Source organism: Crocodylus porosus, unplaced genomic scaffold, assembly GCF_001723895.1.
Source record: "Crocodylus porosus isolate Cpor-Errol unplaced genomic scaffold, CroPor_comp1, whole genome shotgun sequence".
NCBI lineage: Eukaryota > Metazoa > Chordata > Crocodylia > Crocodylidae > Crocodylus > Crocodylus porosus.
In genome coordinates, this window is record NW_017728906.1 from 167,869,750 (window position 1) to 167,894,559 (window position 24,810).

Here is a 24,810-nt window from a genome sequence, read left to right on the forward strand (position 1 = left end):
AGGTATGTCTAGTACTCTGTCTGTGCAAGGGGGAAATAGCAGTGGTGCCAGCTCCAAGCAGCCAAAACTAATGAGTATCATGTGTCATCAAAATAATTGCATTTGGGAAAAAAAGCAGTGTTTTTTGACTGCATTTTCAAATTTGTTTTTGCTTTGTATGCTGTATTTTGAACCTTTGGAACTCGCATTTCAGCTTTTCTACTCAATTATGAGTAGAGACATACACATGTGTTTAATGAAAACTGAAATTATTTTGCAGTCACATGACTCCAGGAGTTGGGATTTAAGGAAAAGCACCAATTATCATTAGAGTTGTTGACACTGGTGACAATTTATGGGAACAAGGAAAAACATCTTCCCATTCTTGACCCCTTTGCGTGCAATGGGTTGGGTGCTTTGCTATGCTCACAAGCTACCATTGGTGAGTCCACTGGCTCATTAGCCACTCTGAAACCTGGCACTCAGGAGAGTTCTGGGCTGGAATCCAGCCCAGCTGCAATATCAGTGAACTTTGGTGTGGGAAAAGAAAAGGACCCCTGGCACACTTTTGTAACAAAGGGCAGAATTTAGCACTAAATTTACATTAGTTTGAGGAGGCGAGATGGACGGTTTACATGCCAAAGCAAACATGGACATGTGGAGGCACCTGACCAGAGGAACTGAGTGATCATGTTAACTTGCAAGATTTACACAAAGAAAACAAACGCATTTGGGACAGAGCTGTGTGCATTAAGGAACCCTGAAAAGAACTGGGGAGAGTTTTTGCAGTAAAAATGTTTATAACCAAATCATGACTCATAAAGGGCCAAAATTTAAGTTTCTTGTTCAGCTTTCATTCAGTCTAACCACTTACTGAAGTCAGCAGGAGTTCAGTCTGAGTAAAGGCTGATTAAGGACAAAAGAGAACATTACCTTGGAAATCCGTGTCAGTTTATTACCACAATGCCCTACTAATAGGCTGAGAATAAAGCAGTACAGCCCATTGCTTTGTGAAGGTGGATTTTTCTATTTAAGAGGGTTTCTGTGTCTCAGAATTGCCACTGAGAACTCCCTTTAGAGTTTTTTTTTAATGGAGAGCTGAGGACAGAGTTAGAAGATTGTTATTTTATACTGAATAGTGGTGCTGCTTTTACAATTTTCTCCGTACTTTACAAGGAACTGAAGGGCCTGCTTGGGGTATAACTAAGACATGTCCACATCATTTAAATTAATGAAGGCATTTCTCCCAAATCATTGAAGACGGTTTTACAAAGCCACATTAGTCTTTTGGTAAAATAGTATGGGAATAGACTAAATCAGGTTTTTGACTCAATGGGGTATAGACCTGTGCAATAAAGGAACAATGTCATGGTCTTTTGTGTAAGATTTTCTATATGCTTTTTTTGCATCCTATAATTTAAACTCTCTTTACATTTGCATTAAAGCCTATGTCAGCTATTTTTATCATCGGATAGGAAAAAAAACAGCCTTTTTTTTTTTTCAATGTAGTCTGAGGAGCAGATCCTCACAGTCTCCTCACTGTCTCTCCCCAACAAGGAACCATGTTGTGGTTGAGATTCCCTTTCATTTAAGTGCTTTTCACTGAGTCTAACTTACTCTGTTGCTCTGGTACAAAGAGCTGCATGACTAGCTTCCCCCCTTAAAGCAAGCTATCTTATTTATCTTCCCTTCAGTTTTACTTGGTCCATGAATACAGATGCCTATCTAGTCATTTCAATAGCTGTGTGACCCCATCAGTGATCAGACAGCTGACACAGGCACTCATGAAGGCTTGCTCCTTCAATAGGCCCCTTGAGAGAAGAAAAAGGAGAATAAGGGAAATCTGGCTTGGGCCCCTGCCTGAGTGCTGTAGTCTAATGCTTTAAGTCCTTCAAACTCAGAGGGAGGAATAGAATAACTAAAACATGTTGGGTTTTTTAAAAATCTTTAAGCAAATATAAGGGCCTGATCCTGGGGACAGTGGAGAACTTTTCTACAGGACTCAAGAGAAGCAAGTTGTCTTCATATTTCAGAGGACTTTGTTCTGATCTGGTGCATTTCAAATTACATCCATGTAAGTGAGGGAGACCATGTCAGCAAGTCATTTCACATAGGCAGGTATCACTGAAAGAGGTGAAGGGTATTTTAAAAAATATATGTCTTCCATGTTCTAATCTGGTAAATGGCATTGCATGTGGTAGACTAAATCTCATTCTTGTTTGCATTGTGACTTCAGTGGCTTTCCTCTAAACATGCATAACTCCATGCATGATCAGAATCTGGCGCGGCTCATGTAGCCAAACCTAAAATCAGGCTACAAAAGAGAGTAGCTTGTTTTCTTTTTTGAGGTTTTGGGGGTTTTTATCAAATTTTCCAGATGTTCTTTGCACCATTTCTGGGAAGGGAAGGCAAGACTTCCCCATCAGCATACACAACAAAGTGATTGGCATATTTATAGGTTTGTTCCTCCTAGTTTTCCTAGTAAAAAGATATTAGACAGTTTTTACTAGCAAAATGCACATAAAATTATATCAGAGCTTTTTTTTTAATTTTTTTATTTTTTTTAAATTTTTTTTTGAGTAAAACTCTTTCTGATTCCATATGGCAAATGTCTATCTACAGTCCATGGAAAATGCTTATTTTGTTTTACTCTGCCTTGTTTTTTTCCAGATATTGGTAAAGAGTCACAGCAGTTATTTCCTCATTTAATAAATATTGTTAATTTCCAGCGTTTCTAGTCCCCATGCACAATGCATTTACAACCAGGGTACAAGTTTGTTCCGAGTTGAAGAGCATTACAGAACAGTGGCCCTAGCGTTTGCAAACACTGAATCTTCAACTGGCAGTTTGTGCCAACCTAGCAAGCTTTTCTACTTGCTTCCCTCTGCAGTACAGTATTGCCTCACATCCTAATTATTCTCATCAGGTAATTTTTTTGCGGGGAGGGAGGTGAGGGGAACGAGGACATCGCAGCTACAGTTGAAGGGGCGAATTTGCTTCCCTGTGCCTAATCCTGAGTTATTGTGGCATAATAACTATGCTGGGCTGTAGGGTCTCCAGAGGGGAAAGGAGAAGGAATCTTCCCTCCTAACTGCACAGTAGGAGAACTGCTCCATGACAACTCCTACAGCCTAATGGCTTCAGCAGTCTCTCTGGCCTAGGTTCCTACTTTACCACCCCCACCTCAGGGGAGAGGAGAAGAGAATTTGCATCCTGTATACATGAGTAGCAAAGAGGAATAGGTGAAAGGTAAACTTTAGCAAAGGGAAAAGAAATGAAAATACTGCATACCCAGTAGACTATTACTAAATATTCATAGAACTTTAATCAAAAGCTGTTTGTTTTGTCAAAGGAAACAAGTGGCTTAGTCTTTACCAGGAACAATGTCCAAAAAAAGTTTCAGTATTTAGCCATTTTTACTATTGCTCTGCTTTTAAAAAAGATTGCTACGAGGATTTGGGGAGTTGAACTCCCCACCCCAATACATTGTCTACTTTCACCAGTGTTAGAAGAGACTGAATAGACTTTGTTCAAACTTTCTAATAAAAAAATCACCTTTGAGCTGAGACCAAGCATGGAAAATTTCAGCCTCAAAGGTGACTACTACTGAAAAGTATGAGTGGGTAAGAAAAGAATGTTATAATTGGAATTGCACCGCAACATTATCTATGGAGGTTACCACTAAACACCCACTCCAGCAAGCGCAAAGTGAAGCACTTAAGGACAAGAAATAAATAGTTCTGATACCGAAGTGTAAAGCAGTAAGTCACGCTTTTCATTGTCTGTTTTTCAGAGGTTGAAGTTTTGCCAGTGTCCATATTCTAGAGGGGTGGGAGGCAGCACTTTGGTCGGCCTTTGCTCTGGGTCAAGTACATTAGCTGTTTTGAGGGCAGTTAATAGTAGTGTACACATCCAGATACATAATGAAGTGTGAGAGTATATTAAAGTATTTGAAGCCCTTTAGGATAAAAAAATGCTTAAGATGTAACATATATTTAATTGTTACTGTTTGTTGTCTACAGTTTTCTCAGACTTAATATTTTCAGTCATGCCTAGTAGCTGGGCTGTTTGCTTCATTTTCCTATGCAAGTAAAATACATTTATTATAGCAAGTGCCTGGCATTACCCAAGGTAGCTGAAGTTTGAAATACAATCCTGATTATAACCACAAAAAAATTGGAGGTTGGGCTGGTCCAAGGGCCAGAAGGAAGAAAGCATTATTTCTATTGAGGCATTATTTGGAGTAAAAGACAATGCAAAAGTAAATGTTACTAACAAAAGGACACATTTTGCCTCTCAAGGACTTCTGGTGGCAGAGAGCAGCTACCAGAATACATACACATCCGTGAACTTCTGGCAGCTTGGCACAGCTCCACTTGGCAGTTGTGCCACCAAAGCACAAAGCACCAGCTGCCAGAGGGGCTGCAGCCAGCAGAAGGCACAAGGCTGTCCGTACACACTTCCTGCCAGATGCTGGATGACGGCAAAAGCCTTACTCTGTTCACTGGAGGAAGCATGGCAGTGGCAGCGGAGTACAGGGTTGATCATAGTTTTATGAGTGTAGATTATGGATTTGTATAGGTTGGTTTGGATAGGCATGATCCTGCTGTTGGCCCTGTTGATCAGTCACTTTGTCTTCGTGCAAGGTCTACATAAAGAGGGAGAGGACAAATACAGACTGGGTTGATGTAAAACTCACAAGCTATTGATAGGTATTGATATGTAGAAATGATCACTGTGTTCTCTCAGAGTCTTGAAAAGTGTAACTACCATTAAAGAAGAGAACAGGCTAGTTCCCAAAGCAGCTACTGCTCCATCTGGGGCAAGACTGTGGCTCCCCCAAAGAGGTGGTGGTGCCGGAGGAGTAGAAAGAGCAGAACACTGCCCCAAGAGCAGTGGAAAGCCTTTTAAAGGCAACATGTATCCACCATCTTTCAAAAGGAGCATGTTGGGAGTCGTTGCTTGAGAAAGAGGTCACTGGTGCTGCCTATAGCATGGCTTCTTAGTGCAATGGAGGGGAAGATGGGATGGCTCTAGCAAGCACTGCAGGCAGGATTCTTGCCTGTCATTTCCCTGCCTTCCTCAGCTGCACTTGGCAACAGAAGAGCACTTCAGACAGAGCTTGGGCCTTACTCTTTGTTGATGGCTTATTGCATAATTACAGGGAAATACATGGGTGTTCTCTTTTATTTCAGCTGTTCCACTTAAGAGTCTTCTGAAAATGTGCCTGGACACTGACTTGGCAAAAACAACCACTGATTTTGTTGTATTGTTTTGTTTTCCCGAGTATTAAAAGCCTTAGGCACACAGAGCTTCCTCAAATAGTGCTCAAGAGATCTTTGCTGATTACTTTTTAGCTTCATTATCAGTCATGTCCATTTGTTTGCTTTTAAAATTTAAAGTCCTTCTACCCTGATTGATCTCAGGGAGTAAAACATTCCAGCACTCTTATGCCAGATGACTAAAAATAGCACCTCCTCTCCCTGAACTACAGTGGAGAGAGACAAGCCAGCTCAAGCCCCTGGCTACTTGTGCTTATCCCTGTTACAAGGGTAATCGGGACTCAGATACCCACTCCCCCAGTCATGAAGAGTGACATTCACACCTGTAGAAAGCACTTTCACAAAATGCTGGTCAGTGGGTTGAAGTGGGGACTTCAGTGCATAGGCTCTTGATGGATGCTCAGGGTCAAAATGAATTTCACCTTGAAATTATTTCACAGGACTCATTCAACCTAACTAATCAAGGGACTGTGCTTTCCATTCTGCTGAATCAATCCCCTTCCTAACACATAGTTCCTTTTTAACTTTTCTCTACTTACAAACTCAAATAATACACAGGGTTTTTTTTTAATGGACAGAGTGTTTTAATTGAAAGAAAAGCAACTTAAATTTGGGCCTGTAATAGTGGGAATGGTAAAGAGTGCACTCGGCAAGCAATAGGGTCTTGGTATGGGGCAATCTATTCCTGACTATTATTCAAGTGTGTTGATAGGAGCTGAACGGGGTATACAGTTCATCCTTTGACCACCAAAACAGCAACCAAGATGCTGTAAATGTTTAGATGCTGGGTACATAGGCGACAAAGATGATGCTTAAATAACTGAGAGAGACAGAGAAAGTTGGGATGAATATTGCAGAGAAGGCAACCCTGAAAAAATAATTGGTACTCCAGTAATGAGGTAGGACTCTGCTAATCTCCTGTGCCATAGTCATACCTGCCTGAAATGCAGTATGTATAAACCACTGATTAATCTGGAAGAGACATTATTATTAGAAAATGGACTAATTTAAGGGAACAGGAGCATCAGGGGACAAAATGAAAGACAACAATCTATTTTTTCAACAGTACAGACTGTTGCAGTTGATGTGCTGAGCCTCTACAGTTCCAGAGTTTGTTCTCCTTTTCTTTCCCTTAATATTTTACTGAAATGTTACTTTCAGTGACAACTGACATCAACACAGAAACAATACAATCCCAGCTTCACGTTTTAGCTGCAAAAATCAGAAGAAACCCATTCCAGGATTTGACTCTAAATGACATTGCCTCTCCCCCCGAACCTTCTACTGCCCCAGAAAAAAATCCAGTCCAGGGACAAACTTGTCACTACTTTATTTTAGTATCTGCTTATCCTCATCAGACTTTTAAAATTATTATATATTTCATCTCTTGCACCTGCTTTGTGCTGGTGCAACACCATTGACTTCAAACCTGTTTCGTAGTGAGGAGAATCAGAACCAAGCAAGGCACCTCAAGCACAGTCGTGTTTAATGGGATGTGTGACAGAAGAAAGAAACATACTAAATAAAGGGCCATGTCCCAGTCCTCCTTAAAACGGAAAATATCTACTGGAGTAAGGGGCTGAATTTCAGTTTGCACTTCAAGGCTTTTCTGGTGTCCATCACAGCTGTACCGTGATTTAATTGTTGTTACTGTACTGAATAGAAGAAATTGTGACATACCTGCAGAAAGAAGGGTGAAAGGATTCGTAAGAATTTGAGTGGCAAGAGAAAGAGCTGAATGATTTTCTGTCCTCTTGTCTCAGACTTCAGTGCAATAACTTAAGAGTATATTTAAGGTTAAGGATGCTCTAGGTCATACTTCTGCCTTATATTTACTAATATATCCCTAGGGTAGGGGGATGGCAGCTAAGGTATGCATATTTTTATTCATTTATTTAGATTTTTAGAGCTCTGAGTAGACTCACTGGGCTCTATTTGCTAACATTACATTTCTTCCTACAGGATGGTGGAAGGGAAGGACAAAAACAAATAATCTCATATATATTTTATTGGTATTTGCACTGCAAGTTTAAGTGGTCCTGACAGAATAGGTTTAAAAAATAGATCTTGCTCATATTCTGCAGTTCTGCGAACAGATCACAGCAGAACATGAATTCTAAGATGGGTTAAAAAAATTCAAGACTTTTTTTTTTTTTTTTTTTAACTGCAAATGGGGGCATTTATTTTCCCAGGGAGACTCTATTTTAAGTGAAACACCTGCATCCACTTTAACCTTCCCTTCTTTGTGAGCCCTGCCTTTGCCACCAGCCAATTAGTGAACTCTGGAGGACATTCTGGGTCACGCTACACCAAGGTACCTCAAATCCTCATTAACGCTAATTAGTGCTCAGTAGGTTAATTGGTGGTGAAGCTCATCTTTTTTTAATTACTTGAGCAAATGAGCCAGCAGGACCTTGTGGTCAGCTTTGAATTATTCTGTTTGTTTTGATGCTCCTCATTTGAATGTGTAAAGCCAGATGTTTGTTGCTTAGGTGGAGGGGCTGTTTGCTTTTTTTACAAGGAAAAAAAAGGGACAAAAACATCTTTTTACTGAATGTCTTAGCTGACGCCTTAGGACAATTAAGACTCAAGATGTCTGAGCAATTTTGTGCATGAGTAGAAAAACGTCATTTGAAATATTATATCACCTTAAGTCGATTCCTGCCATTCCTCACGTGATTTAACGTATTTGCATAATGTTGGTTTAAGCAGTCATGCTGGCGATAGTAAAGGTCTTAAGGTTGCCTTGACCATCTCAGGTAGCCATTAAAGTGCTGTTTCCTATACAACTTCTTCTCTGTTATTAATATTTAGTCTTGTTTTAAATGACATAGATAATGAACTTTCTACCAATTCCTTTAAATGACCTTCCTAATCTTCAGATTAGGACATTTTTTCTGACATCCATTCAAAATTGTGTTTGGCTTGCTCTTCTAAGCCTTCATACCACCCAGTGTATTTCCACTGTCCTGTGTATTTGCCCATTTAACATGACTGTAGACAGTTATGTCTCTCACTCCCCAAAGTCATTGTTTACATTTATTTCATTCCTTTACTTGTTCCTCATAAATTTGTGTTTTTGGCTCCCTAGCCTCATCTGTTCTCTTAACTAATTCCATTTTGACAACCTGTTCCTGAGGTGCCCAGGATTTAATGTTGGACTCTAGGTGTGGTGTCATCTGTAATCCATCTGTTTCCTTGATGCACCTTCACATACAGTCTGGGCTCATCCTGCAGAGATCCCGTATGGGACAACACATACACCTGTAGAGAGTCACAGTGAAAACAGAAGCAGAACTAGTAGTAAATAAGGCTTACCTATAATTTTAGAAAGTTTGGCAAATACTCAGCATTACTGCATATATACACAAGTTCACTATGCAGTGTATTGTACCTTTGAAAGAAGTCTGGTGTCACAGTTAAGATTTTGCACTGTAGTTTGAGAGAGAAGGATGAGTTGTACGTAGTGTGTTGCCTGGTCTCCTGGAAGCAGAGGAAAATTCCTTTTGGAAGCGTGAAATCTGCTCATATCAGTGTGGGCATTAGGGTTCGCTTAAGTGTTGTTCCTTAATTAGCATGTTCTTGCTTTTAGATTTTGCATTGAGTGATGTCACATTTCAGCAGCGTTACCTGGGTTTAAATGGCATTTTGTTTCCCATTCAGAAAACTGTGTTGTAAATAGATCTGCACACAAAAGTCTGTAATTCAGTAGTTGACTAGTCCTGACCCAAAACCCATTGAAGTGTATGATCATTTATACTTAATTGCCACTAATTTTGAATTCCTCCTCATCTGCCAAGATAAGTCTTGGCAGATTTTTGTTGGGTTAATGTAACATTTTAATGTTAATAAATGGTCTCCTGTAATGCTTAGGATGTTCAGGGTGTTTTAGTGTTGGCAGCATGAGACCTCCAGCATATATCGCTCAGATTTATATCCCTATAAAGCAGCTTCTGCACCCTTCCCCCTCTTCCTCAAACATTGTAGACAGACACTTTAGGGGCTTTTCCCCAACTCATTCATTCCTAAATTGGTTATAACTGTTGACCTTAACTTTTACGATCACCGCAATCATCGTACCAGGTTTCTATGATTCAAACAGTGGATGAACTATGGTGATAAATGAGCAATTCTAGCTTGTCCTATTACCCAGCATTTATGTTGAGGCAAATAAGATTTTATTTTCTTTATGTTCTTTGCTGCTTTGGCTAATTTTGTTTTCCATAGCAGCATTTTATTCTAAATGTGTGGTCTTTTGCGATTACTTTTACCATCCATTTTTGTTAACAGTTTAATACCCTCTAAACTAGTCCATGTAGCCTGTGCCCTAGAAGACTCAGTTCTCCTGCTGATCTAGGGGCCACCCAAACAGCCCCTCCCCCCAGCATTGCACAACAACCAAGCTCTCTACCTGACACAACACTTCTTTGCCCTTACACAGCACTTTCAGAATCTTCTGTTGTCCTCCACCTGCAGAACATGAAGAATCACAATCACGGGGTAGAGGATGCATCTCCAGGGTCATCTAGTCCAACCTGCTGTACAAATTCAGGGTGCACAGCCCAGAAAAATGCTTATCCAGCCTCTTCCTGAAAACTCCCAATGAAAGCAATTGCACAGTTTCAATTATTCTGTTGTTCTTACAGTTAGGAAGGTGTTTTTTCTCTTTTTTTAATGAGATTTAATCTGAATCTGCTTTGCTGCAGTTTAAATCTGTTGTTTCATGGCCTGCCATCCATGGCTAGGGAGAACAGCCGCTCTTTCTTTTTCTTTATGGCAGCCTTTCAAATATTTAAAAATTACTATCACATCCCCTCTTAATTTCCCTTTCTCCAAATTTAAACATGCCTAGTTCTCTCCGATTATTCCTTCGACAGCTCACATTCCGACCCCCGTGTTATCCTTGTAACTCTCTAGATGATCTCCAGTTTTTCTACCTCTTTCTTAGAAAGCAGAGCCCAAAATAAAACTCAGAACTCCAGCTGATGCCTCTCAGCAGAGTTCAAGTGAATCTTATTTTCCTTAGCCCTAGTTTTCTGAAGGTTGTCTGCAACCTGTGAGAGATCCCATGAGAGAGGATAATTTGTGCCAATATGCACTATCACTAGTGGACCCCTGCCTGTCATTTGTGGAGCACATTATTCTTTGGGGATGCCTACACTGCATGGTGCTGTGCCATGCAGTTGTATCCAAACTAGTTCAAAGCAAGCTAGCTCAAGTTATACAGAGCAGCTTGGCAATGTTAGTGCAGTGTTCCTTTGAATGACAACTCATGTCTTGTCTCTTGTCTTGTACACTGCCTTACTGTCTTCCCGTCTCTCCTTCCATTCTTCTTAGAATGGAATCCTTTTCTGAACGTTTTTCTATGGCCGTTGTTTGATTTTTCTTATGAGTTAGCTGAACAGTTTTCTGAAGGCACGTCCTATATCTCTCTCTTCCATTCTGTTAGCTGGATCTTCAGAGATACTTTCCAGATTTTTTCCACTCTGAAAACCTAATAATGATTGTAGAATTATCTTTGGTCCTCTTCCCTCTCTCTCTCTAGAGGTCAGAGCTTGCCCATACATTTCTGCCTGCAACTCTGTAAAATTTTATTAAATCCTATTTAAGTAAAATCCTTTTACTTCTATGTATAGTTCTCTGATCCATTTTATGATGGTTAGTGATGGAACAATTCATGAATCTCCAATAGATGTGCTAATGTTTTCTTTCCTGCATGGAGGCACAATGGCAGTCTGGTGTATGACATACAGCCTGGTAGCTGTAGAATGAAGGATAAGTATGAACATTATGAATTATCACCTAGGTCAGCGGTTCGCTAACTCTGATAGGTTGCACGCCACCAATTTAAAATGATCACCAGCAAATTTTTGTCATATAAAGTAATAATAATAAATGTGTTAATGCGTACCACTGATGGGTTGTCTGCATACCACAGATTGGGAACCGCTGACTAGGCTATAAACTTCCTCCAAGCTCCCTCTCTCCTTGTTCCTCTTTCCAGTTCTTTGGGAGCTGGGTCCTTTCTTCCTTATTTGGGGGTAGTGATGCTTCACGAATCTTGGGTTCTCAACTTCTGTGATGCTCCATAATATTTATACTTATCCTTCATTCCATAGCCACTAAGAACTGGACCTAGAGAGAGAGGTTGTGTTTCCATGCTCCATTACAATCTCTCTAGTTTACTGCTTCTGTTTGCTCTGATGCTTCACTGCAGGAAATTGGAAGCAGCATAAGGTAATCTTTTGCATTGTGCTCCCAACTTATCTGGGCTCTAGTGTTTGCATCTACAAGAAAGTGCAGTCAGATGATTATATGCATTATTTTAAACAATTTATTAAACATAGGTAAACAGTTACGTTTGAGTGTATCCGTATCCATCGCTCATCTTATGTTACAAACATTATGCATTTCTAAGGCCAAAACTGATATTGTGGAGGCTTTTGGGTGCCTCCACAATATACTTAATAACATAAGGATTGTTTTTTGAGCTTCGGGGACTCTTTCCAAAGGTAAAGACAATAGAGCTCTTCAGAGTAGCATTTAAAAACAAAGCTTCAGAACATGTGTGTAAAGAGAAAAAAAACCTACATTCTGCAGTTCAGTTTGACAGCTTATCAGTTTTTAAATTATGGGATTTTGTAGCAGATGGAAAGCTGCAGAGAGGTAGCCTGGAGTGCTGCAAGGAATAGCTTCCTTTCCCTGGCTAGCAGGTGCCGGTTTCTTTGGCTTGTGGGATTCCACTGGTCTGGGTCCACAGTGATTCCTGAGCAGATGCAGTTTGAAAATATGACAGCTTTGTTCAATGGATGCTGTACTTGATGGTTCTGTGATAGAGAGAGAAAATCCATAGACCTTAAAAATACATAGGTTTCTGATCAGTAGAAGAAACTACATTTCTGGAGAATTGTAATACCCAGGATATTCTAAAGCTCCAAGAATTTCACCTGTAATCAGATTTTCCTGTTCGTCTCCTCCCTGTCAAGCCTCACAGTGCTGGAACTTTCACTTTGTTAGAAAAAAGGCTGGAGGTAACCAACTCCTCTGCTCATGAAAGAACTACCACAGATGGAGATACATGCCTTACTTGCCCCTGGTATTCCCAGTCCCTGCACATTCAAGAAGTAGGAATGGAATTTAGGATCAGGATTCTGACTCTGGTCGTCTCTGTTTTCAAGACTTTTTCCTGCTTCTGTGTATGTGGGGGACAGCCTTATAATGTAATGTAACTTCCACTTTGCAGAATAAAGGAGTGTGAGAGCTTACGTAAGGCGCTAGGAACCCTGTTTGCATTGTAGAGCTATAACTAAGGATCTGTTGGTTGTCTCACCCCTGCTTCAGTTGGCTGGCACAGGGGGCACAAAGTAATTTGAGGGGAAGTCTTCCTCCCTCTTTCTTCTGTGCTTCCCCCTATTAGTCAGTACACTGCACAGGAAATTTGACCCTGGATCTGAATCTAATGAAATTCTAGGTGGACTAAAAGCCCACATAGGTGTATTGTACATTACAGTCATTTCAGAATTTCTGACAGCCTTTTCCTTTTTTAAATTAGGTAAATGTTTCTGTGGGAAGGGAGCTGTCTGTTAAAATTGCAGTAGGCTTGACTACAGCAGCTGCAGTGCTCCCCAGGGTTTAAATTTCACACACCACATATATGTGAAATCATAGTTATAGTCAAAGAACGATACTCTGGTCCTCACTCTGGAGAGAACCCCCCCATTCATTAGTGTATGTGGTCTGTCACTGCTGTATATCAGTGGGGCTTAAGTCAGTGGAGCTACAGTGGTGGGGAGAAAGAAGAGGTATGTGCAGAGGTGGACCCCAAATTCTGAAATGGTCAGCCCAAAATGGAGACCAAGCTAGTGGCTGACAAAAATTAGCCTGATCTTTTGTTTAGTAGCACCGGTATAATTCAGAAGGAACTCGTGATTTACAGTTATGAGAGGAAACAATAAGATGACCGTTGTTGGGAACAACTATAAATTGTAATATAACTTGTATTTCACAACAAACGTTTTACATACTCTGAAGCATAGTTTGTTCATTAAGCAGGGCACTAGTAAGCACATGCATAGTTAAAATTCAGAGGGCATGTCTGTATGGTACAAGGGAGACCTGGGGGAAAACATGCTGCCCCCTTCTGAGGTCTGGCCACCTGCTCCACACGTACTCGCATGCCCAGTGGAAGCAGTGAAACCGTATTGGGGTGGTTATGTGCAAAACCTGGCGGGCTGCCACTCTCCCCATTGCTTCTGATGCTACATCAGCAGAGGTCTCCAGACTCCCTCTCCCTCCTCCAGTTTCTGCTTCCTGTTCCATCCCCATCCCCCTCCCTCCATCGCCAGCCAGCACCCTCCTGCATGCAGGCAGCGGGAGGGTGCTGCATACCTGAGTAAGGAAAGCTGGGCTGTTTGCACTTCTTGGGGAGAGTGGGGGAGAGGAAACAGGTTGCCTATGTTGCCCACACAGTGTAGGGGCTGCAGAGGTCTGCAGCCCAGGTGGCACACAACCTGTGGATCCCTGGCCCAGGGGGCATGCAGCCCATAGCTGCCCAAAAGTTGAGCAGCCCTGCACTTAGTAGTCCCCTTGAAATCTACAGGACTACTCCTTCAGCATTATGCATTTACTTAAATTCTCTGCTAGATTAGGGAAGCAAGGTTAATATCCTTGTTTTATTCTGTTAGCAACATACAGTAGTTTACTACAAATAGCCAGTTTAGATTATGACCACATAAGGTTTATACTTATGCATTGAAGCTGTCCTAACTTCTTTGTCTCTCTGGGTTGGTATGTTTGTTTCTTTTCCTTTTGTGATTTTTGCTTTATAAAAATCCAGTTTCTTTTTTAAAGAAAAATTCAGATCCTTAAAGGACTAGAAATCAAACTGGATAAACCAAAGACTATTTCTTCCTTTTTGTGGTGTTTGTTTTTTAACCAGAAACTGGGCAAAATTTGTATTTTCTGGTGGGGGGGAGGGGAGTGAATAATGTTTTTGAGAAAAATTCTGGTGGGTGTCATCTTTGTTTTTTTCTGGCCATTCTGCAGGTGTGAGAGATGCCTTTTAACCTCCACTAAGTAAAAACACATTGCTCCTTCTCTCTAAGGCAGTTTTTGAGTGCCAAGAATTGTGCATGTAATACAAAGGAAGTTTTTATAGCACACTTCAGCTAACATGGGATCCAGGTCCAGTATAGTTATGTCAAGAAGCAAGATATCAGGCATCCAGATGCCACAGTAATGTAATAGTTATATTGGACCATCCATACAGAATAAATGTAAATTTATCCAAACATGCCTTAAAAAGAAGGAGTCCTATTGTTGTAGAACACTCCTGATGATACCTAAAATAAAGAAGGATAAGGATTTTTTTTTCATACTACAACTTTTTTAATAAAAACAAAGCCAAGGTAATTGCTAAGCACACTGAGATGTAGTGAAATTATCCAGAGACTCATTGTGTTTAATTTTTTATTCCAGCGTAAATGAACGTGATCACTTATTAAAAAGGCTTGGCAGGAAGACTCCTCCAAGTCTCTTCCGTGCTCATTCTGTCCAGCAAGGCGTATCACGTAAGTACCAGGTTATAGATGTGTATTCCTCAGCCATCGGTCCCAGGTGAGTGAAGAGGAAGATGATTATTTTATAATTAAATTGTAGGTAGAGATAATCCTGTACAGAGGCTGAGCTGCCAACCAAGGACATACATTTGGAAGTGGAATTAGAGTATTTGGCCCCAGGCTAGTAAAGCTTGAATACAGATAATTCCCTAGGACCCAATCAACCTGGCCCAAACGACAAAATCCCAATACACAAATTCCATAAATTTGAAATCCCAGTATTCTGAAGTTCTTACACAGTTAAACACTCTGCAAGATAATAATGCTGTAAGAGATCCTTGTTTTAGATAGTAACTACTTCTTCCCAAATATACAAATACTTGTCCAACAGCAGTTTTAAAAATACAGCAGTATCCCTGCAACATTGTTTAGGAAAGTTTCTACATGCTTTTTACAAAGCAGCCCATGGTCTGAACAGCTGCCTTGCTCACATGCTTGATGTCTTTTGGGGAAGTAATGGGCACAACCCTAACCCTGCCTGCTCCTTCCAGAAAAGAGAACCAACCTCTCTCTCAGCTTCTGAGGTCATCAGTTTAGACTACTTCACATAGGGACATGTAATGCAGGGTTCTGTGTCTTTGGCACTTCCATCTGACACATTTGGATTTTCATCATGGCTTCCACAACTTTAAAAGGAACTCCTTAAGTCAGATCCCCCCAGACAGCCATGGGAAAATATTGGATTTGCTAGTGGTAAAGTGGAATATCCTTCATGGGTAAATTATTGACCAAGAACATGGTCATTTTATTAATGGACATAGTCCCCTTAACTTGTAGGGCAAAGCACTTCGCATTTTACTCCCTATCAGCCTTCTATTGTGAGGTGAGTTTTGAGGGTGAGATTGTTCACTTTAAAATTTCAGCAAGTTTGATGGGGACAGATCTCATTTGTCCTCTGCACTCTTTTCTTCAGCAGAACCACACCAGCTCAGCAGGACCTTGTTATGTAGAGCTGGGGTGGGTTTTCTACAGAAATGGAGAAAGTATTTGAGAGTCGCATGCAGTATCCCTGCACTCAAAAAGGATGCAGGACAGGGCAAGATAATCTGCAGATCCACTGTGCTCTGTCTCCTCCACGGCGGCAGCAGTATATACTGATTTTAAGGGCTTGAGCAACCTTGAGCCTTCAGTGACATGGCCTGAGAAAGGACAAGTCTTTTTCTCCCTTCTCTCCAGCCATTTGGACTCTGTGATCCTTCCAGGAAACACCTATTTGTCTGGAGGAAAAAGGGGTGCTGCTTTCGTCTCTCCTTTTCAGATAAACCACTTTTGGTAGCATTTTCAGAGGAGGGTTTTGGTAGAATGAGCATGTTAAACTGTATTTTTTTTTCCGTATCTGAGGCAAATCTACTGCCAAGCCCACCACACAGTGAAGTGGTGCCTGTGCCTTCCCTGTCAGACCTGATCTATGTGTTTATACTTCATAGAATACATCGCCATGTTAGGAATATGTTGATAAGCTTTGGGAAAGAAGAAATAGATATCAAAATAAACTTTAATTTGCTTTAGATACTAAAACTTTAATTTGCTTAAGCAACTCCCTTTAAATACCTATGATTAAGTATTAAATGAGTCTGTCCAGTCAGAACAAATCATGATCATACTCCTGTTCTTCACATGAGCATAAATTTTCATGGTGAAGTTGTTAAAACTAAAAGTGACTTTTGTGGCAGATCCATGAGTCCCTAAAACTTGTCATCCATTGTCAAACATTGTTTCCAAATGTTGTCCAGCTACTCTGTCTAGGGCCATGTGAAATCCAGGGACCATATGTGCTATTTTCACAGCTTTAAATTGTACAAATGTTGGCTAAATACCTCAAATCTTCAAAGGTAGCAGTTGATGAATAGGGCAGTAGCTTTGTCATGGTAGGCAGATAGCTTAAATCACACGTTCCTTGCACTCAGTATTTTTAGTCTAGAGCTATTTATGTGATTTCACTGGGCTTCTAAGGTTGCAGCCTCTTCTAAACCTCGACCGTGTGACTTCAGCTAGGGCTGTGATGCTTGTATTTAAAATAACAAAGTTTGGTGACAGAAATAACAAGTCTAGTGCCCTTTAATTTGAAGAGAGAAAACAGGTAGTCTCCCCACAGAAGCTGTAAAGTAACCCCCCAAATCAGTGTTGTATCTTATTTATTCTTTTGACAAAAAAGTAAAAAATTCTTTGCTCTAAGATCGCATCAAAACACACTTTGATTCTAAGGCATATTAGAAGGACGTAAGTACTAGAATAATGCACACACCAGCAGTGATTTCTGAGCTACTCCTAATAGTTCCTAAGGCCAAGGGAAGGACACTTAGGAATTTCAGACCCCGATGACCAGTTTTCTTGGTCTCTGGCCTTGATTGTGTGTTGATTAATTGGGCTTATTGGAAGAAATTCTAGAAAAGTTCAGTAGTTTGAACCAGAATCTGTATTGTCAAGAGTCACCACATTCCTTTCTGCCCGACGTGACTTTGGGAAAGATTTATGAAAATGAACAAAGGTTTTCCACTGAACTTTTGATGCAAATACCAGTTAGGATTTCACTGACTTGAGGCTTGTAGTAGGGAAAGTTTTATGCTTTTGTCAAGCCCATATGCTGAACACTGCTGCAATACAATGCATTTCAATGGAAATGAGTAGAGGGTAATTACATCACTAGCCTCTAGGATCTGGTGCAGTTCCTGTCTGACACCTGTGTGAAATCAGTGCCAGTGATCTCACCATAACATCTACAAATGGATTTCCCATTCCCATCTACTCTGAAAACCCCCAGCAATTGGAAAAAGCATCAGTTCCTTCTAATTAAAGGTCAGATCGCCCTGTCGATGGAATGTGCTGAACAGGGAAGGCCACAAGGTTCTTCCACGTCATTCCCTGGAGTTGGGGGTGTTGTCCTTTGAAGGAGCAGTTTGTTTCTTAAAACTCCTGGGCCCAAAGGAATCTGTTGATAATGGAGCTATCTCCTGAGCCTCTACACACACTGTCTCCTGTCTCCTCTGACTCTCAGCTGACTCCGTGATAACACCACCACCTTGTCACTTGAATGCTAGTGCCAAGCAGTCCCATCTTGTCCAGTTACCCAGCAACGTCCTTCTTGTGGGACTCAGTGGGTACAAAAAAGCAGCTCTCCTCTATTCCTCAACACTAAGCCATTCCCCCGCATACCAGGGACCCACAGCTCCTCACATTCCCTGTAACATTTGGGACTAGTGTTATGAAGGTGGTGCTCCACACATGCTCAGAGAATCCAGTGAACTGTTTTCCCCTCCACCCTTGGAGACCTGGGGATTATGCCATCTGATCTCTCCACCACATTAGTTCTCACCATTCAAAACACCTCTTTCCTGCCTCCTGTCAGCAGTTGGCTGTGATTTGACCTTGCACATACTTAAAAATAGGGCTAAGTCCCACTCTCCTTTAGGTTTTCTCCAGCAGAACTCCCACTGAAATCAAGAGGAACTGGGCCTGAATAAGGATTACAGACCCTGGTCCACATTTCCTACGCTGGCAAAGGAAATCCTCTGTTCCTTTGACAGCATAAGGTAACAGCAAAGAGTAAGTCTTAACAAGAAGAGTGCATTTCACACCTTATTAATCAACAGAGAAATAGCACCTGTCATCTCTCCCTGGTTTCACAGTGTAAGAGTTGGAAAATAATAAATAAGAATAATGTATTCATGCTGATGGCCCTAATTCTACCATATATTCTGTCCTAAAGGCACTGCCTTCCTATCGCTTTCTTTTTGGTACATTTTGATTTGAAAAACAATCAGGTTACTACTCATTATCTTTTTTTAAGCCTGTTACCTCCTTTCATCAGGTATCAAGGCTTCCACATTTTTAACCAAATTTAGTGATTTTTTTTTTTAAACAAATATTATTAATTTCACATAAAGATCTATAGTGAACTTTTAAAAATAATTTAAAAAGAAAAGGACTGCTAGTAGGATGATTAAGTTAGCCGATGATGTTATGTCCAGTCCCTTACTTCCTGAATGGGATGAGTTTAGTTTCTGGCAGGACAGTGGCTTGGCCACGTGTCATAATTGGCATCCATTTTATTTGTTAGGTCCAGCACATTAAGTTGTGTTTTTAGAGGGACTCATTAAAGTGTGCTAGTTAACATGCTTTCAAACGACACTGCTCGTTTTCCAAGTGTAGCCAAATCAAGAAGTTGAGTAAAGAATATCCATTAAAAAGACAGATAAGAAAAAAAAACACACATTGCACTAGCTATAAGTAAATGAGCATGATACTGACACACTTCCTCAGCTTTTTTTCTTGGGAGGTTTACCTAACCAAACTTTTCAACCTGAGATGGGTGACAGACCTGTATCTCAATAAAGCTATACTAAGTATATTTTGCTTTTAATATTTTATCTTGTCAGGTACCTCAGTAATTACTGATATTTTATTCTCTAAACTACAGATTTCACATAAAATAGAAAATCATTAAACAGTCACTTTAAGTGTGTTTATTTTCTAAAACAAACATCACTGCAGCAGCATCATAATTTAGGTTATATCATTACATAATGTTTTGCATATACATAATCATAACATATTAGAAAGAGGCTTTGCAATGTTCCCTGAGCTATGTTGAGCAATGGGTGGACACAGGTAGAAGCAAGCTGTGGGGTTGAGGGACTTCCACTGAGAACCACTCTTCCCCCAGCCTGTGGCCAAACAGATCTGTGAGCCATTAGCTCATGCATCCCAACTGATCTGAACTTAGCTGTTGAGTGCACGGAAAGATGGTCTCTAAAGTAAATCCCTTAAATAGGTGATGCTGCACCAAGTTGTTCCTTTAATGGATTTCCTGGAATAAACAGGTCACTCTGGGCTTCCTCAGGCCCTCATTCTACAAGGAACTCTGAAGTGGACTTGTTTGCTAACATGTTGCTCCTTGCAGGTGTGGGTCTCAAATGCTGAGTTACAGGGCTTTGCTTCTCTAATCCAGCATTGTATAGGACAAACTAATTGGTTGAGTGCACTGAAAAAGACACTGTTAAACTAGAAACCTAATGGGAGACTAGATTTTGATCTGCTAATAGCAGAATATCAAAGCTAACAAACAAGATGCTTCTAAAATGTAATAGGCTGACTGATAATATCCAGGATCCTTGAAACCTTATATTTGATTAGAATGTGAACCCTCTCCCTAGCAAATGAACCAAGCCATCAGATATTTAAAAGTCCCTCTTACTTAAAGTCTCAAATACTTGAAAGGCTCACAAGCAGAGGGTGGTAGTTCTTACATCTGCCACAGTAGTGACTAGATTTTGCTCAGAAAATTCCAAAGAAACACTCTCTGCTTGAAGTGCTGCAGAATGTCTGAACAAAGAGTTCCTTGTTCCTGGTACTAAATGATAGGTGTAGTTTTAAAAGCCAGAGTTGGAGAAAAGTTCAAACTCTCGAAAGGTCCCATTATAAGGAGTACGTGGAAACCTGCATTGTTTTGGGTGGTGCCTGAAAATAGTGGAAATATCTAGTATCCCTAAGCAGTTCCAGAAGAATCAGGCATTTAATCACATTCAGATTCTGCAAGGCATAACCAGCTGCCTGAATAGCTTGAACCTGTTGATTACAGAACTCCATAATGTGGAACTAGCATTTCGTACTGAGTAATGAAAGTAAAATTAGGTGGTAAGTGTTGAGAGAATGTGCTTGCATCAACCATACCAGAGACCATAACTCCAGCTAGGACTTAAACACGAGAGTTCCTGGGTAGAAGGTGTTGCTCCTCTGCTTAGTGTCAGAATGACTGCCATGTTTGGGTTCAGGAAGGAATTTTGCCCCACAGTCAGATTGGCATGGATTGTAGGGGTTTTGCCTTCCTCAGACATTCATTTCTTCCTTCAGTCCTTGAGCATATTTTATGCTAGTTCCTGTCCTTGACAGGGCATTGACAGTGCCCTGATCTTCCTACTGTACCTATGGCCAGTTAGGATTTTTGTTGATGTTCTGGGCATTGTGCCTGGTGGTTGTGCAAGTGGGTTGTTTGCAAAGGTTTTATGAACAGGTAGACAAACACTTGTCTAGGATGGTTTAGATAAGGATGATTCAGCCTTGAGCAGAGAGCTGGACTAGATGACCTCCTGAGGTCCTTTCCAGCTCTACTTTTCTATTAATCTATTCTACAGCATTCTCGTAGTCTGCACATACAACTCCTATTGACTGACATGCCAATGAGAAATCTGTGTTGATTAACGACCTTGTGATGTCTGTCTTCTTACCTTAGTTCTTTTAATATAATAAAGGGGTTCCCAAGGGAAGATGAAGTGTAATCCCCTAGCACCTACCTGGCATGAAACAGTTTAAACATGTATCTCTCACTGCTGCCATGTCAAATCAAGTACAACAAGAGAGACAATCTTCCCATGTTCTTGTTATTTTAAATATAAGCATGCTGTAAACAGTGTGTAATCAATATTTCCTTTGATTAACAACCTCCCAGAGTACCAGAAGATATGTTTTCCTAACAAAGGCTTTGTGAAGCCTGGCTTCTTTCCCTCAGTATGTAGTTGTTTTTTAAATAAGTTACATAAAGCATGGTTTTGAGTGAGTCATGTTATATCTGATCTGAGTTGCACCGGATCCCAGAATTCCACTAATAGGAAATTTCAAATAAAATAAAATCCTGGATTATCAATTTCTAGCAGTTTCTCCTCCCTCTGCAGCATGGGAGTGTTCTGCGCACACGACTGCTAGGATTTTCCCGCTTCTGTTTTATTTGCTAGAGCAATTCTACATAAGAGCCTGACTGCACAGTAGTAGAAAAATACTGTGCAGAAGCACATCACAGCACAGACCATGTTAATACTCTACTATACAGTTTTATTAGACTACAGTGCAGTAGTATCACCTAAAATACATTCATCAGTGCTACTGTGCAGTAACTCCAATTACTGCATATTTATTTAGTACTTGCATTAGTAAGTACTAAATAAATGTGCAATACTTGCTAATGCAAGTACTAAATAAATGTGCAGTAATGACTGTGCCATAGTGTCTTGTGTAGACACGCCCACTGTTGCTTTATTGATGGCAATTTGTCAAGGTTCCTCCAAAATGGAAAGGATAATAGAGTCCTAGATGATAGAGATGCCAGAAATCTCCCATTAGTGGTGACTGCAGCCTGAACCCTACCGGGTGAGTGGTTTAGACCCCTATATAAGGCAGGTTATATGCAAATACCTAGTACCCAAAGCAGTGATACTGAACCAGGATGCAAGATCCTTTTAAGGGTGCCATGCAGTATTAGTGCTGTTAGGATGCAAACATCTACACATGATTCACAAGATAAGCAGAGAGATTTCAAACAGGAATCCGTAGTGTCAGAAACATTCTGTCATGTTGCACTCTTTCTGAGTTCTTTGCTCTATTTTTCTTCCATGCTCAAAAAATGAGTGAAAGCTGAGAGCTGGTATTTTCCAAAGGGTACCTTGAGTCTAAAAAGGTTGATAACTACTAAGCTAAAGAGATAAGGAGATCTTGGAGCCTTGAGTCCCAACCCTTATGAGATGAGCCTCTTAAAAATGTTTGTTTGGGGGATGAGCTTTCCTTCCTCTTACCCAAACTCTACTACTGTCCCCTGCTTTGAAGCAAGTCACATTGATGCACAAAGCCAAAAAATTCTTCAGAGACCTATGGATTATGCTCTTTAGGGTCTTCATAACGGAAGGAACTTTTTGTCCATCACAAGCAGACTATATCTATTCTACCTCAACAAGAATATCCACAGGAAGCAGAATTTTGTCACAAGGGCCATCCTGTACTGTTCCATCCAAATGGCCTCCATAGCTTGGATTAGGAACAGAACTCCCTTAGAGGTAGCAGGGTCTCTGAAAAAGCTAACAGGACAGTTCACAAGTCCAAGTGTTCATCAGCTTCCTGGTCATATTACAGTATTTCAAACTCCTGCTCCATTTCCTAATCTTTCAGGCTGAGTTTGGAACTGGGATTTCAGACCCCTGGAGATGCTGTTTCAGGGCCAACTCATGGATGCTTGCGTTCTACTCAGTTGGGTCTCATTCTTTAGCTCTCAAATTCTTTCAGGCAAAAGGAAACATGTCTACGAGACCCGGCACAGAGCCTGAATGTGGCTATTGGGTACACTCAACTCTGCATGTTGTACCTGGCTGTGTTATACAGTAGATTCAGTTGCCATCACCTCTGCCCATTTCCCACAAGAGACTGCTGCTCTGTGCTGCAGGTCCCCCTCCATAATTTTCCACAGGGACAAGACTGCTTTAAAAATAACTCAAAATTTCACAATAGTCATTTGGCTTTTCATTTTTTTATACCAGAAACTTTGCATTCTCTCCATATTGCCAGAGCCCAGAATGTCTTTATCCATAGAAGTTAAGTTTCAGAAAAATCAGATAATTTATCATCTTTGAGGACTCCGTAGAAAGTCCATTCTGTGCTAAACAAAAGAATATATGTAAGCATCAAGGAAACTCCCCCAGAATATGAAAGCTTGCTCTGCTTGGGATATAATAGTCACTTGGCTGAGAGAATTAGCATTTCTCTATGGGATTTGCTAGACTATGGAAGTCTATGTATAAATTCAATTTTAATTCATTCTTAGATGTTTCGGATGACTACTAATGTACTGGGTGTGGTTTCCAAAGACTTCTAATCGTGATCTGCTCTAATTTTTCTGTTGATTGCCATCTTCTAGTGGTCATCACCTCTACCTATAGCACCCAGGAGTCTTTTACTCACCACCTACTCTCAGATTTAGCATCTGACAAAGTCTTGATTTTTCAGATTGTGGGAAATTCAAGCAAGAAAGTAAATTTGTATTAATTGAATTGAATGTTTGGGGAATCTTTAGCAAAGAATCTAATCTGGAAATGAACCTAGCATCCTATTCATCATGTCATTTATTAGTTAGGTTTTCCCATAAAGAATGTTACTAAGTGGTTCAAGTTTGCTGTTCTGGAGAGAGAGGAAGACAAAAAACCTAGTGGCAAATTGCCTTTCATGCATTACATTAATAGCTTAATCCATGCTCTGGAATGAGGGGGAGAAATCACAAATATCTAATTAAATTGCAGTCTCAGTAGGGTAATCTTAATAATGTCTAATTGATTAAAAACAGATTGGAGCCCTTAACTGATTCCATGCATTTTTGTTCTCTGTTTTCTCAGATGGATATGCATTTTCTCAAGAAGAACATGGAGTTGTTTCCCAGTCGCAAGTTGTTCGATCCTATGACACAACTAAAAAGAGAGATGGAATAGAATAACATGAGTCTTTTCCTGATTGGTGGTGGGAATAATGAGATTTGGATCAGCGCATCCACTGTTAACACATCCTTGACTAAGGTTGGCAGCAGCAGCCAAAACACCGGAAAAATCATTTCTGTGGCCTTAGCCAACAAGTTTATGTATTCCCCAGCAAACCTTGAGCACACATTGTGGGGAAATCATTGTTTGGATTCAATCTCAATGCTCTGCCTAATTTTTGTTTGTTGTTATGAAGCATTTGACTGTGCTATGTGAGGTGTGAAATTAAAAACATTATGTTTTACCACTATTTAAAATGTCAGTATAAATTGTTCTGGGAGAAAAGTAGAGAATTTATGTTCCATGAGAAATTGGCCTTTGCTTAATTGGAATTGGGGTACTGAGATTTCCTGTTTGGTTACACACAGATGAAGTGCACACAGCTGCATGCAAACCTTACTCACTAATGGTGACTGTTTACTTGATTCAATTGGAATTTTTAATGGACAAATTTGGCATAAACATTCATTGTACTGAAACACCACTGTATGTAACACTATATGTTGGTAAAGCTAACGATGCTTATTTTGTCTACTTGTTCATAACAGAGTATCACAATATGGCAATGACCTATATAAAATATTTTGCATCCTTTTACAGGATTGGTTAGGGCTCAATCAGCTTTTTTAAAATACCTCCTCCCAAGGG

The 24,810-nt window shown here is 40.4% G+C and overlaps 1 protein-coding gene across 1 annotated transcript in view; it reads left to right on the plus strand.

The window, feature by feature from the left end:
• Positions 1-24,412, plus strand: part of ATP8A2 (ATPase phospholipid transporting 8A2) — a 541,321-nt gene extending 516,909 nt beyond the window's left edge. Inside the window, exons 36-37 of the mRNA XM_019530163.1 lie at positions 14,739-14,830; positions 24,025-24,412. Of these exons, the coding sequence (XP_019385708.1) occupies positions 14,739-14,830; positions 24,025-24,122 (190 nt within the window). The 3' untranslated portion in view covers positions 24,123-24,412. The remainder of the gene's footprint in view (positions 1-14,738; positions 14,831-24,024) is intronic.
• Positions 24,413-24,810: the final 398 nt, after the last annotated feature.